We start from the raw sequence: 26,950 nt of genomic DNA on the forward strand, positions 1-26,950 counted from the left end.
TGCTAAGATAACTTGTCAGTAAGGTATAAACACATAGAACAGCACAGAGCAAAAGATTGTGTTTCCTCTGCAGCTTTTTCAGTTAATGGTTATTTTCTCTCACATTTCTTATACTAGCAGGGTTGGAAGTGGGTGGGATAGGTGTCTTGTTGTATTCACTGTATTTAAGTATATTTTCTTATTTTCTGTATCATTGATACTCTGGCATCTGGAGCCTCACTGACTGGGCAGAGACTGCTCCTCCTAGGGTTGGGTAATTCATGTGAGCATACCAGGTAATCCTAAATCCATTCTAACACCTTGTCTTTCTGATTCTTATACTCTACAAGGCAGTATTCCTTGCCCTAATCTTCCCAGGGCCAAGTACTAGGCAACTAAAGACCATCCTCTTAGCCCAGAGCATCCCCCACCCACTCCCAGCCCCAATTATTAAAACTGTCTATTATTAAGCTTCTTCAGCTGTTTACTTTGCCCCACTCACTCCTTTCCACAGAAAACATAATAAAGGCTTCTGCATTGTGCTTAGCTCTCCCTCCTTCTTCTTCCAGATCAATCCTATTGCTTCCCCATGTAGCCATTCCTGATGTGGTACCTCTTTCCCCTTGGGGACTGTAAATTACAAACTGTCTTTTCAATGGCAATCATTTCTTAATCACTTGGCCTCAGCATACCTGAATAAAACTAATTCCCAGGTGCATTTTAAAACATTTAAAAACCAATTGCTGCCTTCAGATATTTTTCCTCCATCTTCCTAAACTTCTTTGAATTTCATCTTGCCAGTCTATATCAGTAGCCAGTCATCTATAACCCCTTAAGTCAGTCCTCCTCATTTTTTCTTTCTTTCTTACTTTTTAAAAAATATGTTAATTAAGTGATTTTTAATTTTAATTTTAGTATAGTTAATATACAGTATTGTATTAGTTTCAGGTGTACAATACACAGTGGTCATCATGATAAGTGTACTCTTAATCCCCTTCATCTGTTTCACCCATCCCCCCCACCTCCCCTCTGGTAGCCATCTGTTTGTTCTTTATAGTTAAGAGCCTGCTTTTTAGTTTCTCTTTTCTTCTTTGTTCATTTGTTTTGTTTCTTAAATCCCACAAATGAGTGAAATCATATGGTATTTGTCTTTCTCTGACTTACTTCCCTTAACATTATATCCTCTTGATCCACTCATGTTGTTGGAATTGGCAAGATTTCATTCTTTTTTATGACTCAGTAATATTTTTTGTGTATATGTACTACACCTTCTTTATCCATTCATCTCTTGATGGACACTTGGGTTGCTTCCATATGGTGGTTATTGTTAAAGGTTTTATTTATTTGACTCAGAGATAGAGAGTACAAGTAGGCAGAGCAGCAGGCAGAGGGAGAGGGAGAGGAAGAAGCAGGCTCTCCGCTGAGCAGGTAGTCCAATATGGGACTCGATCCCAGGACCCTGGGATCATGACCTGAGCTGAAGGCAACTGCTCAACTGAGCCACCCAGCCACCCCCATAACTTGATTATTGTAAATAATGCTGCAGTCAACATAGGGGTAACATATAGTAATTTTTTTTCCAATAAGTGTTTTTGTATTCTTTGGATAAATACCCAGTAGTGGAATTACTGGATCATATAGTAATTCTATTTTTAACTTTTTGAGGAACCTCCATGCTGTTGTCTACAGTGACTGCACCAGTTTGCATTCCTACCAATAGTGTGTGAGAGTTCCACTTTCTCCACATCCTTGCCAGTGCTTGTTTCTTATCTTCTAGCCATTCTGAGAGGTGTGGGGTGATACCTCATCGTGGGTTTGATTTGCATTTCTCTGATAATGAGTGCGTTTGAACATCTTTTTATGTTTCTGTTGCCATCTGTCTGTATTGTTTGGAAAAATTCCTACTCAGGTCTTCTGCCCATTTTTTATTTTATTTTTTTAAATTTTTTTAAAGATTTTTATTTATTTGTTAGAGAGAGAGAGAGATACAGAGCACAAGCACAGGCAGACAGAGTGGCAGGCTAGAGGCAGAGGGAGAAGCAGGCTCCTTGCCGAGCAAGGAGCCCAATGTGGGACTCGATCCCAGGATGCTGGGATCATGACCTGAGCCGAAGGCAGCCGCTTAACCAACTGAGCCACCCAGGCGTCCCTCTTATGCCCATTTTTAAATGAGATTATTTGGGGGTTTTTTGGTGTGGAGTTATATAAGTTCTTTATATATTTTGGATACTGACCCTTTATTGGTTATGTCATTTATAAATATCTTCTTCCATTCACTGGATTGTCTTAGTTTCACTGACTGCTTCTTTGACTGTGCGGAAGCTTTTTATTTTGATATAGTCCCAGTAGTTTATTATTGCTTTTATTTCCCTTGCTTCAGGAGACATATCTAGAAAAATGTTGATATAGTTGATGTCAGAGGTCTTACTGCCTGTACTCTTCTTTTCAAGGATTTTAATGGTTTCAGGTCTCTCATTTAAGTCCTTAACTCATGTCGAGTTTATTTATATGCATAGTGTGAGAAGGTGGTTGAGTTTCATTATTTTGCTTGTAATTTTCCCAGCACCATTTGTTGAAAAGAATTTTCCCCATTGGATATTCTTGCCTCCTTTATCGGAGATTGGTTTACCATATAATCGTGGGTTTATTTCTGGGTTCTCTATCCTGTTTCACTAATCTATACCTATATTTTTATGCCAGTACCATACTGTTTTGATTACTGTAGTTTTGTAGCGTATCTTGAAATCTGGGATTGTGGTATTTCCAGCTTTGTTTCTTTTTCAAGATTGTTTTGGCTATTCAGTGTCTTTTGTGGTTCCATACAAATTTTAAGGTTGTTTGTTCTAGTTCTGTGAAAAATGCTATTGGTATTTTGATAGGGATTGCATTACGTAGATTGTTTTGGGTATTATAGACTTTTTTTTTTTAAAGATTTTATTTATTTATTTGTCAGAAAGAGAGAGAGTGAGAGCGAGCACAGGCAGACAGAGTCGAAGGCAGAGGCAGAAGCAGGCTCCCTGCAGAGCAAGGAGCCCGATGTGGGACTCGATCCCAGGACGCCGGGATCATGACCTGAGCCGAAGGCAGCTGCTTAACCAACTGAGCCACCCAGGCGTCCCTATTATAGACATTTTTAAAAACGATTATTTATTTATTTATTTTAGAGAGGGCATGAGCAGGGGGAGGGGCAAAGAGAGAGGGGGAGGAAGAGGGAAAGAATACCAAGCAGACTCTGCGCTGAGTATGGACCCCGATTCTGGGCTTGATCTCCCAACCCTGGGATCATGACCTGAGCTAAAATGAAGAGTTGGTTGCTTAACTGACTGAGCGAACCCAGGAGCCCCTAGCAGTATAGACATTTTAACAATAGTTGTTCTTCCAATCCATGAGCATGGAATATATTTCCATTTCATTGTGTCATCTTCAGTTTCTCTCATCAATGTTTTATAGTTCTCAGAGTACAGGTCTTTCACCTCCTTGTTTAGTTTTATTCCTAAGTATCTTATTATTTTTGATGTGATTTTAAATGGGATTGTTTTTTAATTTCTCTTTGTGTTGCTTCTTTATTAGTGTATAGAAATGCAATGGATTTTTTTATGTTGATTTTGAATCCTGCGACTTTAGTGAATTGATTTATTGGTTCTAGTAGTTTTTTGATGGAGTGTTTAGAATTTTCTGTATATAGTATCATGTCATCTGTCAATAGTGAAAGTTTTACTTCTTTACCAATTTGGAAGACTATCATTTCTTCTTTCTCTATGAATACTGTGGCTAAGACTTCTAATACTGTGTTGAATAAAAGTGGTAAGAGTAGACATCCTTATCTTGTTTCTGATCTTAGTGGAAAGGCTCTCAGTTTTTTCCCACTGAGGAGGATGTTAGCTCTGAGTTTTTCATATATGGCCTTTATTTTGTTGAGGTATGTTCCCTCTAAATCTACATTATTGAGGATTTTTTTTTTTTCGTGAGTGGATATTGTACTTTGTCAAGCACTTTTTCTGTATCTTTTGGGATGATCATATGGTTTTTATTATTTCTCTTGTTGATGTGGTGTATCACATTGATTGTGTTGTGGATATTGAATCCTGGAAATAAATCCTACTTGATCATGGTGAGTGATTTTTTTTAATGGATTGTTGGATTTGATTTGCTAATACTTTGTTAAGGATTTTTGCATCTATATTCATCAGACGTATTGACCTGTAGTTTTCTTTTCTTTTTTTTAAGGTATCTTTATCTGGTATTACTATCAGGGTAATGCTGGGCTTATGGAATAATTTGGAAGCTGTCTTTCCTTTTTTTTTGAGAAGAATAGTTTTTTTTTTTTTTTGACAGAGAGAGAGAGAGAAAGCAAGCACAAGCAGTGCAAGTAGGAAAGGGAGAAGCAGGCTCCCTGCTGAGGGAGCCCAGGACACTGAGATCAGGATCTGAGCCAAAGGCAGACACTTAATGGACTGAGCCACCTAGGTGCTGGAGAAGAATAGGTATTAACTCTTCTTTAAATGTTTGTTGGAATTCACCTGTGAAGCTGTCTGGTCTTAGACTTTTGTTTGTTGGGAGTTTTTTTTTTTTTTTTTTTTTTTAATTACTGATTTAATTTCATTGCTGGTGATTGGCCTGTTCAAATTTTCTATTTCTCCTGATTCAGTTTTGGGTGGTTATATATTTCTAGGAATTCATATATGTCTTCTAGGTTGTCTGGTTTATTGGCATATGATTTTTCATAATATTCTCTTGTGATGTTATTATTTCTCCTCTTTCTTTGTTTATGTTTATTTGTGTTCTCGCGCTCTCTCCTTTTTTAGGAGTTTAGATTAAAGTTTATTAATTTTGTTGAGCTTTTCAAAGTATCTCCTGGTTTCATTGATACATTCTATTGTTTTTTGGTTTCTATTTCACTTATTTCTGCTCTAATCTTTATTTCTTTCCTTCTGGCTTTGTTTTGTTTTGTTTTTCTAGCTCCCTTTGGTGTTACATTAAGTTGTTTATTTGAAATTTTTACTGTTTTTGAAGTAGGCCTAAATTGCTGCAGTGTTGACCCTTAGGGCTTTTTTGCTACATCCCAAAGATTTTGAACCATTGTTGTTTTCATTTTCTTTGTCTCCATGTATTTGTTTTCCCTCTTTGATTTCTGGGTTAACCCATTCATTGTTTTGTAACATGTTATTTAACCTCCATGTATGTGTGTTCTTTTCAGATTTTTTTCTTATGGTTGATTGTTAGTTTCATAGCATTGTGATTAGAAAAGATTTATGGCATGGCTTTGATCTTTTTAAGTTTGTTGAGATTTGTTATGTGACCTAACATGTGATCTGTACTGGAGAGTGCTGTGTTTGCATTTGAAGAGAATTTGTAGGGGTGCCTCAGTGGGTTAAAGCCTTTGCCTTCAGCTCAGGCTCTAGGATCAAGGTCCTGAGATTGGGCCCCACGTCAGCTCTCTGCTTGGTGGGGAGCCTGCTTCCTCCTCTCTCTCTTTCTCTGCCTACTTGTGATCTCTGTTAAAAAAAAAAAAAAAATCTTTGAAGAAAATTTGGATTCTCCAGTTTTAGGATGGAATGTTCTGATTATATCCATTAGATCCATATGGTTCCATGTTTCTTTGTGGATTCTGTTTGGATCATCTGCCCATTGATGTTAAGTGGAGTATTGAAGTTCTTTGTTATTATCGTATTATACTATTGGTTACTTCCTTTATGTTTATTATTAACTGTGTTATATATTTGGGTGCTCCCATTTTGGGTGCATAAATATGTGCAATTATTTTATATCTGCTTGTTGGATTGTTCCCTTTATGATTACATAGTGTCCTTCTCTGTCTCTTTGTTTTGAAGTCTATTTTGTCCAATATAAGTATTGCTCCTGTGGCTTTCTTTTCACTACCATTTGCATGATGATTGCTTTTCCCTTAATTTCAATCTGCATGTGTCTTTAGTGTGAAATGAGTCTCTTGTAGGCAGCATATAGATGGTTCCTGCTTTTTTATCTGTTCTGTCACCCTGTGTCTTCTGATTGGAGCATTTAATGCATTTTCATTCTATGTAACTATTGAAAGGTATGGACTTATTGCCATTTTGCTACTTCTAATGGTTGTTTTTGTAGTTCTTCTCTTCCTTTCTTACTCTCTTCTCTTACAGTTTGCTGGCTTTCTTTAGCGATATACTTGAATTCCTTTCTCTTTATTTTTTGATATCTATTACTGGTTTTAGTTTGTGATTATCATTAGGTTTATGTATGTTATCTTACACATATAGAAGTCCATATTACATTGATGGTTCCTTAAGTTTGAACACATTCTTAACTCCCCTCCCCCCAGCCCTGCCACATTTTAGGTATATGGTGTCATATTTTACATCCTTCTATTTTAGGAATCATTGACTGATTTTAGTAGATAAACTTAATTTTACTGCTTTTGTATTCTGGATTTTTTTTTTTTTAACAGCTATTTGTGGTCATTTCTTTCCACTGAAGGAGTTCCCTTTAAAATTCTGGTTTAGTGGTGATGAATTCCTTTAACATTTGTTTGTCTGGGAACTCTTGATCTCTTCTTCATTTGTCAATGATAGCCTTGGTAGATAGAGTATTCTTGGCTGCAGATTTTTTTCCTTTCAGCACGTTGAATATATCATGCCATTTTCTTCTGGTTTGCAAAGTTTCTGCTGAAAAGTTTCTAGCCTTACTGGGTTTTCCCTTGTATGTTACTGTTTTCTTTTCTATTTCTGCTTTTAAAATTCTTTATAACCACTTTTCACCATTTTAATAACTGTGTGTCTTGGTGTGGACCTCCATGGGTTGATTTTATTGGGTACTGTCTTTGCCTCCTGGATCTTTATTTCTGTTTCCTTCCCTAGATTCAGTAAGTTTTCAGGCATTATTTTTCAGATAAATTTTCTGCTCCCTTTTCTGTCTCTTCTTTTTGGATCCCTGTAATGCAAATGTTATTATATTTGGTGTTGTCACAGCAAATGTTACTATATTTGGTGGTGTTGCAGGGTTCCTGTAGACTGTTTTGATTCTTTTATTACTATTTTTCTCTCTCCTTTTTAGCTGGATTGCTTTCCATTACTCTGGCCTCCAAGTCGCTCATCCATTTTTTTGCTTCCTCTAGTCTGCTATTTATTCTCTCTAGTGTATTTTTAATTTCAGTTACTGAGTTCTTCTGTGATTGGTTCTTTTCCATATTTACTCTGTCTTTGTTAAGTGTCTCACTGAGGTTCTCCACTCTTTCCTCAAGTCCAGTGAGTATCTTCATGACAATTACTGTTAATTCTCTATCAGACATATTAATCTCCATTTTGTTTAGGTGTCCTGCTGTGATTTTGTCCGGTTCTTTCATGTGTACATATTCTCCTGTCTCCTTATTTTATCTAACTCTCTGTATCTGTTTCTATGTGTTAGGAAAGTCAGCTTCTCTTCTCCTCATGAAAGTAGTGGTCTTATAAAGAAGAGGTCTTATAATGCTCTATTGTGCTGTGTCTCCTGTTCACCAGAGCCTGGCTCTTCAGAGATATCTTTTATATGTGGTGAATGTACCCTAGTGTTGTTGCTGAACCACATTTACCTTCAGTCTAGTTGTCTGCAATGGCTCTCTTTGCTTGTTGTGAGCAGGATTTGGTCCCTTTGTTGTTAGTGGGCCTGTCTGGGGCTTCCTTGGGCTTAACTGAGTCAGACCAGCCATTTGCCAGAGATGCAATTGCATGGAACCACAGGGGTTTCCCCCGTGTTGTCTCCTGAGAAGCTTTCATTGGTGGGTGGGCCTGGAGTGAAACCAGATGTCTGTCCCTAGCCCACTGCTAGGGCTGCATTTAGGATTTGTGTGTGTTGTTAATTTCCCGTCTCCTAGGGCAGGAGTCACATTGAAGTGTTGATGGCTTCTGTCAGTGGCTTGCACACTGCCAGAATTATGGCACTGCTTTGGATGGGCTTCAGCCAAGAATGTATTCAATGGGGCAGGTCTGCATCAGATTGAGGGATGGGTGTGAGTAGGTCTGTGTCAGTCAGTTGTGGGTCGGGTTCTGCAGCCCCTAGGGAAAAGTCCTGCCAAGGCTGTGATGCAGAGGCATTTCTGCAGGAGAATAAGGGTGTGGAGCATGCTTTAGCGTATACATGGAGAGTGTACATGCTCTGCTTATTCCCGCAGGTGCCTTTGTATCTAGGCATTAGTGTTGGGAAGGGAAATGGTCCTGAGCAGCTGTTTGTTCTTGGAGAAGTTCCCTAAGATCCCTGCTTCTCCAGCACACACTCTTGAGATTAGTAAATAAATCCCCTTCCCATATACCTTAGATACACAAGCTCCTGCTTTTATGCTGTATTTCTCCTGGCTGTTTGTTGTGCTCGCTCTTTAAAGAAGGGGGCTTCTGGCTATCCCAGAGCTCTGCCTACTGATTTTTTAAGGTTCCAGATGTTAAGCCCCACTGATTGTTAAGTACATATGGTTTTCAAAGCCAAATGTAATGGGGATCATCTTTCCCATGTGGCTACCCCATGGCCAGTGTTTGATCCTCTTCACACTCATGGCGTCCCTCTCTCCCACAGTCCCGAGGGCTGTTGGCTCCTAACAGCATCTCTGCCCTTCCTGCCCTTTTTGATGGGCCTCTTCTGTACATCTAGCTGTGGAGAGTCTGTTCTACCAGTCTTCACTTTGTTTCCTAGGTTATTACACAGATGTGGGTGTTATCTAATTGTATCCATGGGAGGCATGTGCTCAGTTGCTCTTGAATGAACTCTTGGTAATTAAAATTGCAATGTAGGTCATGTTTCCAATACCATGGCCTCTTGGTTCCTTTAATTCTTGTCTTCCAGTAATCTTGTTCTCCATGCTACCTCACTACCATGTCAAATCCTAAATCGTGTCATTATCAATAACGGCAATCCTCCATAATCTTGATCCCAGACATTTCAACTTCTAACTTGTACTTCCCATTTCTCTACCTCACTCTTTTAAAACTCCCAAATCTAATAACTTACTGATACTCATCAGGACCTGCAATGACTCTTACCACAGTTTTATTGTCTTTGATCCTCTTATGTCCTTATTTCTATCCTTACTTAGTTTAAATATTTTTATCTGTCATTATATCACTTCCTTTACATACAGCTTCTTTTCCCTTGTCCCCTCTGAATTTATCTTATATGCACAGCAAAGCCCCAACCTTAAATCCATTCCCGCATTCACACAATTAAATGGCAGGAGAAAAACACGTGTTATTTGATCTCACTTTATTTTATTTTTTTTTTAATTTTTAATTTTTTAAATATCTTTTTAGTGTAACAGAATTCATTGTTTATGCACCACACCCAGTGCTCCATGCAATAAATACATGCCCTCCATAATACTCACCACCAGGCTCACCTAACCTCCCAACCACTGCCCCTTCAGAACCCTCAGATTGTTTTTCAGAGTCCATAGTCTCTCATGGTTCATCTCCCCCTCCAATTTCCCTCAACTCCCTTCTCTTCTCCATCTCCCCATGTCCTCTGTGTTATTTCTTGTGTTCCACAAATAAGTGAAACCATATGATAATTGACCCTCTCTGCTTGACTTACTTCACTCAGCATAATCTCTTCCAGTCCCATCCATGTTGATAAAAAAGTTGGGTATTCATCCTTTCTGATGGAGGCATAATACTCCATACTGTATATGGACCACATCTTCCTTATCCATTCATCCGTTGAAGGGCATCTTGGTTCTTTCCACAGTTTGGTGACTGTGGCCATTGCTGCTATGAACATTGGGGTACAGATGGCCCTTCTTTTAACTACATCTGTATCTTTAGGATAAATACCCAGTAGTGCAATTGCAGGGTCATGGGGAAGCTCTGCTTTTAATTTCTTAAGGAATCTCCACACTGTTCTCCAAATTGGCTGCACGAACTTGCATTCCCACCAACAGTGTAAGAGGGTTCCCTGTCTCCATATTCTCTCCAGCACTTGTTGTTAACTGTCTTGCTGATCTTGGCCATTCTAACAGGTGTAAGGTGGTATCTCAATGTGGTTTTGATTTGAATCTCCCTGATGGCTAGTGATGATGAACATTTTTTCATGTGTCTGATAGCCATTTGTATGTCTTCATTGGAGAAGTGTCTGTTCATATCTTCTGCCCATTTTTTGACATGATTATCTGTTCTGTGTGTGTTGAGTTTGAGAAGTTCTTTATAGATCCTGGATATCAGCCTTTTGTCTGTACTGTCATTTGCAGATATCTTCTCCCATTCTGTGGGTCGCCTCTTTGTTTTGTTGACTATTTCCTTTGCTGTGCAGAAGCTTTTAATCTTGATGAAGTCCCAAAGGTTCATTTTCACTTTTGTTTCCTTTGCCTTTGGAGACTTATCTTGAAAGAAGTTGTTGTGGCTATCGAAGAGGTAACTGCCTATGTTCTCCTCTGTGATTCTAATGGATTCCTGTCTCCTGTTTTCGTGGCCAAATATTTCATTGTATGATGGATAGAGAATCATCATGGCCATCCTCAGGTTTGATGATTTGTTAGGTGTCTAAGACTTAGCATATAGTCATATTCTGGGCTGTGATTTACTACAAAAAAAAAAATAAATAAATAAAGAGAAAAGGCATGTGAAGTGAAGTCCATAGGAAACTAGGCGCAAACTTCCAAGGGTCTTTTCCAGTGGAGTCACACAGGACATGCTTCATTCTCCTAGTAATGAGTTATGACAACACTTTTGAAATGTTGCCAACCAGGGGAGCTCAGGTTGGGGGAACCAGGTGGTGGATATTAGAGAGGACACGGATTACATGGAGCACTGGGTGTGGTGCAAAAATAATGAATACTGTTATGCTGAAAATAGAAAATAAATAAATAAATAAATAAATAAAGTTATTCTGTAAACTCAAAAAAATAGAAAAAGAAAATAATAAAAAGCTCAGTGCCCAGGGTTTTTACCAGGTGCTTGTCATGTAGGCACCATGTGTCTATTGTGCATCCATATTCCAGACCCCTGGAAGGAAAGCAGGTGTTAAGCATAAACCATATTATTTGTATAACTCTTTGTATAAATAGTTTAGGTACAATGAGCCATGCTTGTCATTTATAGAATGTCAGGAACACTCCCGAAATCATTTTCCCAGATACCAGCCAAGGGCCAACCTTATAATTAAGTCTTTTAAAAGATAGTAGTCAGGGCTGCTATGTTAAATCTTCTGTGCATATGGATATACCATATTTTGTTTATCCATTCATCAGCTGATAGACATTTGGGTTGTTGACTTTTTGGCAGTTATGGATCATTCTACTGTGAACATTGATGTACTGATTTTTATGGGAACATATGTTTTCCTTTTCCTTGTCTTATATACCTAGAAATGAAATTTCTGGGTCATGTGGTAAACTTTTGAGGAAATGTCAGACTCTTTCTAAAAAGGCTGTACCATTTTACATTCCTACAAGCATGTATGAGGATTCCAGTTGCTCTACATTCTTGACAACACTTGTTATTATCTGTCATTTTGATTATAGTCACCATAGTGGGTGTGAATTGATATCTCATTGTGATTTTGATTTGTATTTCTCTGATGGCTATTGATGTTGAATATCTTTTTATGTGCATATTGGCTATTATATATCTTCTTTGGTAAACTCTATTCACATTCTTTGCCCATTTTAAGTTGGGTCATTTGTCTTTATATTATTAAATTGTTTATATTTTTAAATTCTTTATATATTTGATATTCTGTACATAGTCTCTATATATGAATTTTATTCTGGGGCACTTAGGAGGCTCAGTGGGTTAAGAGTCTGCCTTTGGCTCAGGTCATGATCACAGGGTCCTGGGATTGAGCCCTGCATTAGGCTCCCTGCTCCATGGGGAGTCTGCTTCTCTCTCTACCCTGACCCCTGCTCATGTTCTCTCTTGTGTATCTGCATGCGCTTTCTGTCTCTCTCTCAAATAAATAAAATCATTTTTAAAAAAGAATTTTGTGGGCACCTGGGTGGCTCAGGTCATGATTTCAGAGTCCTGGGATCGAGTCCCGCATCGGACTCTCTGCTTGGCAGGGTGCCTGTTTCCTCCTCTCTCTCTCTGCCTGCCTCTCTGCCTACTTGTGCTTTCTTTCTGTCAAATAAATAAATAAAATCTTAAAAAAAAGGAATTTTGTTCTATGTAAAAGGATTTTAAAATTCTTTATATGTTCTAGATATAAGTTTTTTTTATCAGGTATGTAATTTGCAAACAGTTTCTCCCATTCTGTGAGTTGTCTTTTAACTTTCTTCATAGTGTCTTTGAAAGTACAAAAGTTTATAATTTCTATGATTTTAACTTTCTTTCTTTCTTTTTTTTTTTTTGTTACTTGTACTTTTGGTGTTATGTGTAAAAAACCATTGCCTAATCCAAGGTAATGAAGATTTATATTCATGTATACTTTTTTAGTTCTTACATTTAGATCTTTCACCTATACTGAATTAATTTTTGTATGTATTATGAGGCTAGTATCCAGCTTTGTTCTTTTGTATTTGGATATCCAGTTGTCTCAGCATCGTCTTTTGAAGAGACTGTTCTTTTCCTGTTGGATTGTCTGGACACCTGTAAAGGAAAAACATTACTGTGTGTTTACTTTTAATACTCTACTCATAGAATAACTCACTTCTGTCCCTTCTGGTTACCAAATGTGTGGGAGTTTTCCTCCATACCAAGTAATTCTCTGAGGTTCTTCAGATACCAGCTGGGTGTTCTACCCATTTAATTCAATTCTGACACTACCTGGAGATATTATTAGATCCCACAGGTTAAGGGTTCAGTCCCATAAGACTGCCCCAAACCCTTTTCAGATGCCACTTGCAAGTCCAGGGTATTCCCTGTGCTTTTGCCCAAAAGCTGTGAGTTGAATGTTCCCATGACTCCTTTCTCAGGTTCAGTTAATTTGTTAGAACACAGATTTCACAGAACTCAGGAAAAGATTTTACTTACTAGATTGCTGATTTACTTACAAGGGTGTAACTTAAGGACAGCCAGATTGTGGGGGAGGGTGCCCCGGTTGGTCAGTTGATTGGTCAACTGCCTTCAACTCAGGTCATGATCCTGGAGTCCTGGAATCAAGTACTATGTCAGGCTCCCCGCTCAGTGGGGCATCTGCTTCTCCCTCTTACCTCAGCCCTCGCACACTCTCTTTCTCTTATTCTCTCTCTCTCTCTCAAATAAATAAAATCTTAAAAAAAAAAAAAAAAAAACAAACCAAAAACAGCCAGATGGAAGAGATGGAAAGGGTGAGTATGTGGAGAGCGGTGTGGAGCTCCCACGCACTTTCTGGGTACACCACTCTCCCAGCTCCTCCATGTGTTCCCCAACCAGAGGTTCACTGAATCCCATCCTTTAGTGTTTTTATGGAGGCTTTATTACATAGGCATGGTGGATGAAATCATTGGCCATTGATAATTAATTCAAACTCTTGCCAACCAGCCCCTGTCCTTGGGAACTTTCCAGATGTCATCTAGCTCATTAATGTAAACTCTGCTGTGGTTCAAAGGGCTTGTTATGGATAAGAAAAGCCATCCATTCCGCTTCTAGCCCTCTTGTGCTATTTCAGGAACTGGGAACAAAGCTAAGTATTCTAGCAAAAATGTCTCTATAACTCTTGCATGGGAATTTACAAGGGTTTTAGGAGATATGTGCCATGAACAATGGACAAAGACCAAATATATATTTCATGTTATAAACCACAGTATCACAACACTGTTGTCCAATGCCTGTTTATGTAGTTGTAGACACTTAGTTCTCTTCCACTAATCTATGTTTATCCCCGTGCCAGTACCACATAGTACAGATGACTGTAGATTTGTAGGAAGCTTAGAATTTGGGAAGTGTGAATCCTCCATCTTTGTTCTTTGTCAAGGTTGTTTTGACTACTCTGGGTGCCTTGCATTTTAGTTTGAATTTGAGGACTGACTTTTTGGTTTCTGCAGCAAAGTAGTTGAGTTTTGATAGATACTGCATTGAATCAAATCTGTAGAGCAATTCAGAGAGTATTGCTATCTTAACCCTCTTAAATCATCTAAGATGTGTTTGCCTTTATAAAATTGCTTTCAGCTTTGTTTTTTATAGCTTTGAATATACAAGTCTTAAGCTTTTTAAAAAAAAAATTATTTATTTATTTGATTGACAGAGATCACAAGTGGGCAGATGGGCCGGGGGGGGGGGGCGCGGGGGAGCAGGCTCCCTGCTGAACAGAGAGCCCGATGGAGGGCTCGATTCCAGGACCCTGGGATCACGACTTGAGCCAAACGCAGAGGCTTTAACCCACTGAGCCACCCAGGTGCCCCAAGTCTTACACTTTTTGTGAAATATATTCTTAAGTATTTTATTTTTTGATGTTATTGTAAATAGTACTATTTTCTAATCTTGTTTTAGACTGCTGATTTCTAGTATTTAGAAATACAGTTGATTTTTGCATATTGATCCTGTATCCTGCAACCTTGTAGAACTTGTGTAACAAATAGGTTTTGGGTTGGATTTCCAGGGATTTCTATATACGAGTTTGTTACTTGTAAATAGAGATAGCTTTGCTTATTCCTTTCCAGTCCAGATGCCTTTTATTTCTGTTTCTTGCCTAATCCCCGGCTAGAGCCTCCAGTTAAACGTTGAATAGAAGTAATGAGAATAGGCAGGCATCCTTTCTGATCTTTTTTTTTTTAGCATCCTTTCTGATCTTAAAAGGAAAGTTTTCTATCTTGTACCATTAAATATGATGTAAGCTGTGGGTTTTTCATAGATGTTCATTATCAGGTTGAGGGCATTCCTTCTATTCCAAGTTTGTTGAGTGTTTCTTCCTGACAGGTTGTTGGATTTTGTTAAATTCTTTTTCTGCATCTATTGAGGTGATCGTATATTTTTTCTCCTGTTGATATGCTGACTTAGTCCTGCTAAGAGAACTAAACTGACAAGGTTTTATGATGTCTTTGGGCTGCTCTAAAAAAAAAATACTACAGACTGGGTGGCTTATAAACAACATTTATTTCTCACAGTTCTGAGGGTGGAAGTCCAAGACCAGAGTGCCAGCATGGTAGGTTTTGATGAAGACCCTGTTCAGGGCTGTAGATGCTGACTTCTCACTGTGTCCTCACATGGTGGAAGGAGGTGAGAGATCTTTTTGGAGTCTCTTTTATAAGGGCACTAATCCCATTTGTGAGGGCTTCACCTAAGTTACCTCTCAAAGGCCTCACCTCCTACCAAATATCACATTGGGCATTAGGTTTCAACATACAAATTTTGAGGTTCTACAGACATGCAGACAATAGCATGTGATGTATAACATTGATTTTCGTTTGTTTAGCTACCCTTGAATTCCTGAGATAAAACCCAGTTGGTCATGGTTTATAATTCTTTTTACATGTTGCTAGATTCAGTTTGCTGTTACTTTGCTAAGGAGTTTTTTCATCTATATTAATAAGGAATATTAGTCCATGGTTTTCTTTTCTTTTGGTGTCTTTATTTGTTTTTGTATCAGAATAATAATGGCCTCAGAATGAGTTAGGAAGTGTTCCTGCTTTCTGTTTTTTGGAAAAGTTTGTGAAGGATTGGTGTTATTTCTTTAAGCATTTGGAAGGTTCACCAGTGAAGCCTCCTGGTCCTGGATTTATTTTGGGGGAAGTTTTTGACTGCTAATTCAGATAGTTCTGCTCAGATACTCCTTCTCCTTAAGTCAGGTTTGGTAGTGTGTGTCTTTCTAGGAATTGTCCATTTTATCTAGGTTATCTAGTTTGATGGCCTTGTATATATTCCTTTCTAACATTAAAATATTTCATAGACTACTTTTAAAATGCTCTGCTATTTGAGATATTTTTCCAGTTACTTCATATACAAATGGTTTTAAAATTATGTAGTTGAGGTGTGCCTGGGTGACTCAGTGGGTTAATCCTCTGCCTTCGGCTCAGGTCATGATCTCAGGGTCCTGGGATCGAGCCCTCCATCAGGCTCTCTGTTCAGCAGAGAGCCTGCTTCCCCCTCTTTCTCTGCCTCCCTCTCTGCCTACTTGTGATCTTTCTCTCTGTGTCAAATAAGTAAATAAAATCTTAAAAAAATAAAATTATGTAGTTGTATTATATGGAAGCGGAGCTTGGGAAACTAGCTTTGAAGAATCACCACCATTATTTTCATTAATATTTTACCTTTTCTTTTAGGATTGTATATTCATCAAATAGAAACCTAAAAAACTTTGAAGAAGAAATTCTTAGGAAAAAGATAGTAGAGAGGAGAGTACCAGAAAAGAAACATGACTTCAGTTGTGAAAAGTATACTGATAATGATGGAAGATCATCTGTAGAGTTCTTAGATAAAAAGTCATCTCCTTGTTCTCTTCTGAAGCATGCAGTTCCTGAGGATATCAGTGATGGAGAGGACAATTTAATTTCCACTGGTAAGGCAGTTTTTTGGTGGATTTTTATAAAATTTTAATGCCATGAAAGTAACTATATTCTGATACAATTGGAGAAGAACATACTTCAAAAATCAGTTCTACTGATTTCTTTTTTATAGGTTAATGAAATAAAAGTAAATGAAAGTAAATGTAATAAAACTAAGTGAAAGTAAGTTTTTTATGGGTAAGTGAAAGTAATACTATAGCCAACTCCTAGTTTTCCCAAATAATTGGAGATAGGGTTATTATGAATAAATTCACAATTCTCCTCTTAAGCCTCCACATGTCATCATCATCCTTATTCTAGTCCACACCAATAAAAACTTTAGCAGACTATAGATTCAGTTCTGTTATAACACAATATATGTATTACTTAAAAACAACATGCAGTAGAAAGACAACTATCATATGATCTCCCTGATATGAGGAAGTGGTGATGCAACATGGGGGGTTAAGGGGGTAGGAGAAGAATAAATGAAACAAGATGGGATTGGGAGGGAGACAAACCATAAGTGACTCTTAATCTCACAAAACAAACTGAGGGTTGCTGGGGGGAGAGGGGTTGGGAGAAAGGGGGTGGGGTTATGGACATTGGGGAGGGTATGTGCTATGGTGAGTGCTGTGAAGTATGTAAACCTGGTGATTCACAGACCTGTACCCCTGGGGATAAAAATATATGTTTATAAAAAATTAAAAAATTAAAAAAAAAACAACATGCAGCATAAAAACCACCATTATTTTTTGTCATGACACAAAAAAATTACTGACAATTTTGTTGTGATACATTTTAAAAATAAGAATCTAATAAAAATGGTCTGATTTTACACATTGAGTTGCTAAGAAATACATAAATACTACAATAAATATGGTAGTTGACCTTGAAAAGAACTCGAATTTGCTTGTTGAAGATAGTGTCAGAAGGGTTGCAGCAGCTGGTGCAACCACTCTGGAAAACAGCATGGAGGTTCCTCAAAAAGTTGAAAATGGAGCTATCCTATGACCCAGCAATCACACTACTGGGTATTTACCCTAAAGATACAAATGGAGTGATCTGAAGGGGCACATGCACCTGAATGCTTATAGCAGCAGTGTCCACAATAGCCAAACTATGGAAAGAACCTAGATGTCCATGAACAGGTGAATGGATAAGGAAGAGGTGGTATATGTATATGATGGAATACTATGCAGCCATCAAAAGAAATGAAATTTTGCCATTTGCGACGACATGGATGGAATTAGAGGGTATTATGCTTAGCGAAATAAGTCAATCAGAGAAAGACAATTATCATATGATCTCCCTGATATGAGGAAGTTGGGATGCAACATGTGCTGTTTGGCAGGTAGGAAAAGAATAAATGAAACGAGATGGGATTGGGAGGGAGACAAACCATAAGAGACTCTTAATTTCACAAAATAAACTGAGGGTTGCTGGAGGTGTGGGGAAGGGAGACGGTGGTGGGGTTATGGACATTGGGGAAGGTCTGTGCTATGGTGAGTGTTGTGAAGTGTATAAACCTGGCAATTCACAGACCTGTACCCCTGGGGCTAATAATACATTATATGTATTATGTATTTAAAAAAAAGAAGGGTTGCAGCTTGTGAACTGTTGTGAATTGGCAGAAGGAGGATGTTAAGGACACAGGAATAAATATAGATATAAGTATAGATGATATAGATAGAGATACAGTAGTAGTAGATATTCTAGCAGGAGACTCAAGATCTCTGGTTTATTTATTATTTATAGAGCATCATAGTACAAGTTCCCAACCCACAGTCCCCACAAAGTTCTGTGGTGAGGGCCTGAAGTTACCCTGCATGTGAAGTGGTAATGCACCAATAAGAGAGGAATACTGAAATTAGGAGATTTTCATAGGCTACTGGCAGATCTGATAGAAATAGAGAGAGGGAAATAGGGTGGGAGGGAGGGGGTCTTTATGTTGGAATGTAAATAAATCTTCCTTGGTAAAGGGAGAGGAAGGTAGCTTCAACACCCTGGAGTACAGAGAAATGGTTTTGAGGGGAAGAAAATCTGTAAGTCTTTCTGGAACCTCACAGTATTTCTAGCCTCCAAGGCATGTGTGTTCTTTTTCATTCTTAATCCAAGTTTTCCAATTCTCTGCCCAGAAACTATGCTCTGCCTCATACAGAAACACAAAAATTTTCATAGAAAATGGTCTCTTAACAGTTGGTTATGTAAAATGAGATGGAAATTTATAACACCAGATATGGAGGATTTAGGTTATAACATGCAGTTAACCGAGGTATCTGGTAGATGTTTAAGATGTTTGTGTATGTTTTATTTATTCTTACATGGCTCCATTCAGCTGGGTGTAGTTTTTTGCAGCAACCTATTGTTTCTTGTGAATAAGCTGCAAGGAAGTGAAATGCACATAAGCAGATGAAAATTTCACATCATGTTCAGATTGTTCCCTAAAATATCAATTGTGTTAGATCAAACTGATATTTTCAAAACAAGCATTGTAGCACAATTGAATGTATATGAAAGTATCTGTTAACTAAAAGATTTTATTACTGATATTTAGTACAACAATAATAATAATAACCAAACTGATTTAAACTGATTTAATAACTAAACTGATTTAGAATCCTTGTTGTATGTGTGTTAACATCTAACTATGGTGAGTGTGTCTCTTCTAGGCTTTGAGGTAGATACAGTCATATAGTCTATCTCATTTAACTCAGACAACTCTGAGAAATAAGTGGCTGTAGGCTGATTTTTTTTTTTTAAGATTTTATTTATTTATTTGACAGAGAACACAAGTAGCAGAGAGGCAGGCAGAGAGAGAGAGAAGCAGGGTCTGCACTGAGCAGACAGCCCGATGCGGTGCTCCATCCCAGGGTCCTGGGATCATGAGGCCGAAGGCAGAGGCTTTAACCCGCTGAGCCACCCAGGTGCCCCTGTAGGCTGATTTTTATAGATGAGAACTCTAAGGAGGGTATAAGGGACTTTCTCAAGGCCACACAGATATAGCAGTTGGCCAAGCTCATATTTAGTATTCATTTTTCCTGTCTCTTGTCTAGAGTTCTGCCACAGCCCCACAGCAGCCCATTAAAAGTGGCCAAACACGTTGCAGATGTAAGTGAAAAGACCTCATTTACCCCTCAACTCCTTGTTTTTTAACTACTTTCTCCTTTCCCCTATGGAAGACCCACATGTTTACCAATTTAAGCAGACACTTGTTGTCCGGATTTTACTACCTTCTTTTCAAGCTTTCCTACTGTCAATGTCACCTTCCTTGAAATTCCCCTGTGTTCTATGGCCCTCTGTTCTCTTGATTTTCCTTCCTGGCCATTCCTCTGTCTCCTTCACTGGCACATTATCTTTCTACCCCTTAATTAATTGGTTTTCTCCTCTTTTTCTGAGTTTCGGATCCAACCACTGACTAGACATATCTGTCTAAATATACCTTTAATATCTCAAAATTTAATCTATCCCAGACTGACTTAAACATCTGCTTCCCATCCTAATCTGTTCTTAAGTGCTCTGTGATGTGAATTTTATCTCTTATCATTCTACTCAGTTATTCTTTTATCCTTTATTATATTCATGACCATATCTATTGATTTGTCTCCTTAGCATTTTGTTAAGTTCATTTATTTATTTAAATAATCTCTATACCTAACATTTGGCTTGAACTCAAACCTGAAGATCAGGAGTCTCATGCTTCTTGCACTGAGCTAGCCAGGTGCTCCTTTCTTAAATATTTTAAATACTTCTCTGCTTTTTTAAAGATTGTATTTATTTGTTTGACAGAGAGAGTGAGTGTGTGTGAGAGGGAACACAAGCAGGGAGGGTGGAAGAGGGAGAAGCAGGCTCCCCACTGAGTAGGGAGCCTGATGTGGGTCTCGATCCCAGGACCCTGGGATCATGACGTGAGCCAAAGGCAGTTGCTTAACAACTAAGCCAATACTTTTCTCCTTTATCCTCCTGCCATTTCTTGATTTCAGGTCTTTGCAATTTTTCTTGAGCATTTGCCCCCCAGCTAGTTGCCAGGCCTCTCATTGTACCACTCTCCATTTATACTGTGTAGAACAATATTTGTTAACTGCAGATGTGATCATAGCACTCCCCTTATTAAAATTCTTTCTTTGTTTCCCATAGCCTTAATATAAATTCCAGGTTCTTCCCCTTGACATAAGGGAATTGTGTACTGGCTCTTACCTGGAATTCTGCTGCTGATTTTCTTCACAACCCTCTCCCACCCCTGAGCTCTAGTCTTACTGAATTATTTGGTATTTCCCTCAAAGAACTGTATTTTCTCGCCTCTATGCTCTTGCACTTCTTATTTGTTCCTAGAATGCCATTCTAATTATTACATATATATTTTTTAAAGACTTTATTTTTATGTAATCTCTACACCCAGCATGAGGCTTGAAATCACAACCCCAAGATCAAGAGTCACATGCTCTGCTAACTGAGCCAGCCAGGTGCCCCTAATTATCACATTTTTAAATGGAATATTGACTTTGCATTAGGTTTTGAATGCTTAAGAGTGAACAAAACAGATAAGTGTTGGTGTCCTGCAGTCTAGGAGGAGATACAGTCAGATGGATTAGCCCAGAGTGTGATGAGGACACAGATAAGGTACATTTTACTTGGACCTAGTTAGCATTCAGACAAAGCCATATGAAGGGAGTGATGTCAGGGGAAAAAAAAGCAGGAGTTAAACGGCAAAAATAATTTAAGGCAGAAGTATTCCAGACAAAGAAGACAACATGCTTAGAGGCAGAGAAAGCTCAGGCACATAGCAAATTTTGAAGGCTGGAAATAGTTTGTTGTGGGACTGGGGTGGAACAGGGGACAAGAATGGTCAAAGTGAGAGATGACCCTGGATATATAAGCAGAAGCCAGATCATTGAAAGCCTTGTATAAAGGATGACCTTATTTCTTATTGTCCAAATTGGGATACTTTTGAAAGAGTGAAAAGTGCAGAGTTATTATTGTGGCCAATAATTATTCTGGGGCAATAGGCATTAACTGGGAGCGTCCCAGGCAAACCATCTTGAGACATGTGGTCATCTTATAAGCCATTTTGGAGAGTTTAGAGGGTACTATTTGGCAGGCTTATGGAGTATGAGCAGAACAAGATTAGGGTAGAGTGGAACGATGACTTCAGCCTGAGGACCATTGAGGTTGGAGTTTCTCTAATTTTTATTTTTTTCCATTGCACCACTTCTGACACCAAAATGTGTGTTTTCCACCACACCAACTAATTCACCAATACCAGTTGGGTGTACAGCAATTCAGTTCTGACACTAAGGGTTATCCTGTCATGTGAGGTAATAGTCATGGGCACAATTTTCACCCTGTCAGCATGCCTTGGAGAACTGTGGCCTCCCCCCTCCAGGGTGGAGAGCTCGGGTTGGTCCCCAACCACCTGCATAGTGAGGAGCTGGATGTTGTGTGGCCTGGTAAGCCATTATAAGACCTTGGCTTTTACTAAGTAAAAAAATGGAGAGGGCCATATGGCTTTGAACTGAGATGGATCATGATTGTATTGCATTTTTAAAACATGCCTCTGTGGGGCTTAAAAGTGGTAGATGTGTTGGGAAGTTAATGCGGAGATCTAGATGAGAGGTGATGGTAGCTTGGACTGGGGTGGTAGCCATGGAGATACTGAGTCCTAGTTGGATTCTGGATCTCTTTTGATATTAGAGCCAATGATGACATTGTGGTTTATAAATATATAAATTTATAAATGTGTAAATTTGGTAGGTGGGAATTTGTCCCAAGTGATGGATTCTCAGCAGATGTACTAACTAAAGTTTCTGGACTGACAAAGCTATGATATACAGTATAGTAATTTTTTTAATATGAACATGTTTTATATTTTACTCTTCACTTTCTAAATGGTGAATCTTTTGAAGTAGAGATACTTTTTTTTTTTTAAGTTTTTTTTTTTTTTTAAAGATTTTATTTATTTACTTGAGAGAGAGACAGTGAGAGAGCATGAACGAGGAGAAGGTCAGAGAGAGAAGCAGACTCCCCATGGAGCTGGGAGCCCGATGCGGGACTCGATCCTCGGACTCCAGGATCATGACCTGAGCCGAAGGCAGTCGTCCAACCAACTGAGCCACCCAGGCGTCCCTAGAGATACTTTTAAAAGTATTTATTTTCTTAATTTTTCTATACTGTATGTAGTACTAAACTCATAGTAAGTGCTCCATAAATCCCATTGCTTTTAGTTGAATATCTGTTGGTTCAAATGTCATTTTCACCAAAAAGTTATGAACAAGAATAAAAAGGAATTAGGTAATGAAAAAGGGTATCAAAATTGGAAAATTTTCTAGTTTCCTGTGTCTGATATTCATGAAGTGGCTTCAGTTTTAGTATATAATCTTGTAATAATATTAACTATATATAACTGCAAATCTATGTTAAAAGGTTTATTTATATTTAAATTAAGTTGAAATTTATATTTCAAAGCAAGATATAGATGATTTTAATGTTGTTTTATCTTGAATTTACCAGTTAAATATTGTAGTTATAATTGTTCTCTCTTAGTAGCTAATCAAGATAACTATATGGAAAAACCTTTAGTTAATATTAAAACACAAGTTTTTTGGATATTTATAATAAAGAAACCATTTATCTCTTTTAAAGATAATTATGACTTGGATCCTGCATCTGAATTAGGAGAAGATTTATTGAAACTTTACGTGAAACACTGTTGCCCAGATATTGATATTTATGTTGATGGAAAAAGTTTTAAAGCTCACAGGTAAATAGGCATGTGATTTGGTGTCTTGGTTGTGAAAATGAAGTTTATATGGGTGGTTGTCTCTTCCTAGCACAGTGGTTTTCAACCTGATTCACAAAAATCACAGGGGTTTCATGGTGATGCCTTAGCAGACCTGTGACAGGGGAAGAGGATTGACATCAGGCAGGGTTTTCTGCCTGCAAGTTCACCCAGGCTCCCATGTGTGCATGCTTCAGTTAGAGTAGATCTATGCTTTGTATTGGACTTGAACCTAAGGTTTCATTAGAAGAAGATATTCTGTTGCCCAAAATAGGTTTGAAAGCCACTGTCACAGAAAATATAATTAAATGCAGTTTTTAATTTCCAGGCATTATAGTGCTGAAAATGATTATTTCTACATGAATGACATGTATTTTCTCTGGATGCATTTGGGCTCAAAGTCTTTGATTCAGAATAGATATTCTTATGAATAGCATTGATTAGAAGGCTTAATATTTCAATGTACTTTTTAAAAACCATTATTATGCTTTAGAATTGGGTTGCTTAGACATTCTAGTCTTTTAGATTTCAAATTAAAGCCTACTCTTTTTTGCAAGTAACTAAAATCTGTTTAAAAGAAGAAAAATTTTTAATAAATACAGATTTTATTTTGGAACTCAAGGGAAAGAAGTACAGCTGGACTTCACAATGGATAAGAAATAGAACCAGAAGACTGAGGAACCCAGTATTTTTCCTCCCTCTTTTTGTGTTTCAAATAGAATGTCTATAAGTTTTTCTGGTGTTCCAGAAAAGGAAGAACCAGGTTATTTGCAATGGCAAGAACCAATCTTCTAGGTTCAAGGGTACATAGTCTTAATGAAATTAGTGGGTTTAGATGACAGGAATCTACCATGCCAACAGTAGTGATGTTTATGCTTTCAAAAATCATATTGGCTTTGCCAGTTAATTGACAGCAGTACATTGCTAAACTCTAGGATTACCAGTTTCAGTCAGACTATTTACTACTCAGAATTTGAGCTTTTCTCTTGGGAACATGTATTTTGTAATTGTAAGTACACACATACGCATATTTTTCTAATTTTTATGAAATCTCCATTACATATAGTAAAATATAGGGTATAATACTGATCTATTAATGTATTTTCCATATTGTGGATATGTATTTCCCAAATTGTGTGTGTGTGTGTATGTGTGTGTGTGTGTGTGTTTACTTCTTTGATTCTTTTTTTTTTTTTTTTTTGGGAGAGTGGAGCAATGCAATTTTATTTTAAAAAATTAATTTTAATTTTATTTTGTGTTCAGGTTTTTCTTGAAACCACAGGGGCATTGTACCAAAGTTTTACTTATAGATCCCTATAGATCCTGAGGACTGTATATCCTCAAACAGTGTCTATATTTGGTCTCTCTGTGTGCTACCTGACAGTGGACTATGTTTTAGGAGCTGGATCTAGAATATTAGGTTTGTATTCCAGGAGAGCTCTTGCTTACATTTCAGGTTTATTTTGTTCACCTAGCTATAAAAAATAAGTGTATATTAACTAAAAGGCAATTTCCTGAGCATATGTTCCAAGAAGATCTGGCTTAAGTTTTTCTACTTTGTTAGTACACTTATATGAGTTACAATGGCAGAATCTAAATCTCAAGATTAAACTTCATAGTCCAAACTTGAATGAATCTATGTTTAGTACATAATATTATTATTATTATTTTTAAAGATTTTATTTATTTATTTGACAGAGAGAGATCACAAGTAGGCAGAGAGGCAGGCAGAGAGAAAGAGGAGGAAGCAGGCTCCCTGCTGAGAAGAGAGCCCGATGCGGGACTCGATCCCAGCACCCTGAGATCATGACCCGAGCCGAAGGCAGCGGCTTAACCCACTGAGCCACCCAGGCACCCCAGTACATAATATTATTATACAGTTTAAGGAAAATTATGTTAGTAGTTCAGAAGACACACATTCATGTCATGTAGTTTAAAGCCCAACATCAGAACATTCTGAATTACTTCTTGTTCTAAATGATCAGTGTCAACACTTACCCTAGTGATGTAGCTAAAAATCCATTTGTGATATGACTGTTGTAATTTTTGAATTATATGTACTCATATGTTGAAAGATCAGTACAAGTACTCATAAATACCAGAATTTATGATCAGAATTACATTCACATTAGGGTTGTATTTTATAGCCCATTTAGTTTGCTTAGTTTAATTATGTCCAAACTGCTGTGGTAATGAGGTAGTTTCTTCTTGAGTCCCTGTCTTTCATGCTCTCTCTTCATAAACATACCTGATACCTGGTTCCTCCAAGATTATCTCTCCAGTTGACTGTTATTCTGTCCAGTCTTTATCTTGATCCCCAGCCCTTAATATGCTACAATATGGTCTGATGCCAGTTACTTCCTTGTGGTGGCACAATTAAGCCAAAGAAGTTACTGTATAACAGAGTGTGGTTAAGAGTGTATGAACTGTGTGTGGAGCCTTTCTGTCTGGGTTTGAATTCTAACCCTACCATCTTTCAGCTCTGTGAATTTGGGCAAATCATTTAACCATTCTCTGCTTTAACATCCTCATCAAACATGGGTATTTTCAAGGTACTCATCTCATGGGGTGATTATGAGGATTAAATTACTTTAAAGGACTATGTAGGTGTTTGCTACCATCATCCAGGCAATAGCTCTTTGATAACAAGCTTTTGTGTAGATGGTAGAAACAACCTGTATGCACTTATGTGGGGTAAGCAGAGAAATAATGGTTTGAATCGCTTGCATTTCCCCCCAATCCAAGAATGGGACAGCAGTTTACCTCCAGGAAAAGTCACATTTACTTTACTCTTCTCCATCTACCCAGGCCTTTTCCCCTCTGAAGCATATTCTTCACTCTTCCCACATACTTGTCCTTCTTTATCTCCAATACTTGTGCTCAAAGGAGAAATGAGGAGAGCTCTTTTTATTTGAGAGAGTGAGGGTTAAAATAAAAAGAGAACCCCTTAGAGTTCATTGATCCTGTTAGTAATGTGACTCCTTTTCTGAGTATTGCTTCCTGAGACACTATTATGCATTGCACTCTTTTGTAGACCTCTGTAACATTACTTTCCTGCCTGAATTGCTCTCAATCACCTGATGAATACCATCTGGATATTGTACATTTCTGTTTTCTTTTATTTCGTCCTTTCATCTTCAGCCTACCCCTAAGTTTGTACGTGATGCACTCTATTGCAGAGCTCCCATTTTATGGCATTATTATTGTAGTGTTTCCCTGAGAGAAATTGAATCTGTTACATTTTTAAGATGTCTGTTTGTGGCACTTCCATGTTCCATAATTAAGATTTTCTTGGGCTGCTTTATTGAAAAAGCATGGCAGTGATTCCTGATTTTAGCTTTTGACAATCTGATAGCCTTTCCAAAATACCTTTTCATTTCAGTGTGTGATATCATACCATTAGGCTTTCATTCGTTGAGTTAAAGTGTTCAATTCCCCCTTTAAAATACAGGTTTTTTCTGAATATTTAGCAAATTGGCAGTCAGTCAGGAGGTCAGTGTTCTAGTTTGTGCCATAGTATTAATCAGTTACATGTTCAGCTGAAAGCTTTCTCAGAAGTGTATAGTTTAGTAATTCAGAAGTCAGTCTTTCTGAGTTTAGATTCTGACTCCACTATTTATGGAATGGTTGAGAAGTTGCTTGATGTCTTCAAGTCTCAATTTCTTTATCTATGAAAATAATAATAATAGTAATTGTAGCATATGGTGGCTGTGAGGATTGAATCAGTTAATACAAAACACAATAGGGCGCCTGGGTGGCTCAGTGGGTTAAGCCTCTGCCTTCAGCTCAGGTCATGATCTCAGGTCCTGGGATCGAGCCCCACATAGGGCTCTCTGTTCAGCAGGGAGCCTGCT

General features: G+C 37.9%; 1 protein-coding gene across 3 annotated transcripts in view; it reads left to right on the forward strand.

Moving 5' to 3' along the window:
- Nucleotides 1–26,950, forward strand: part of BTBD8 (BTB domain containing 8) — a 107,072-nt gene that overhangs the window by 9,389 nt on the left and 70,733 nt on the right. For 2 of the 3 annotated variants that reach the window (XM_059375374.1, XM_059375375.1), the window contains 2 exons: nucleotides 16,100–16,335; nucleotides 22,961–23,078. In XM_059375374.1, coding sequence (XP_059231357.1) covers nucleotides 16,100–16,335; nucleotides 22,961–23,078 — 354 coding nt within the window. Of the gene's footprint in view, nucleotides 1–16,099; nucleotides 16,336–22,960; nucleotides 23,079–26,950 lie in introns of those variants that run through there. The other variant, XM_059375376.1, reaches the window with a different exon arrangement.

Source organism: Mustela nigripes, chromosome 14 (genome assembly GCF_022355385.1).
Source record: "Mustela nigripes isolate SB6536 chromosome 14, MUSNIG.SB6536, whole genome shotgun sequence".
In the NCBI taxonomy this organism is placed as follows: Eukaryota; Metazoa; Chordata; class Mammalia; order Carnivora; family Mustelidae; genus Mustela; species Mustela nigripes.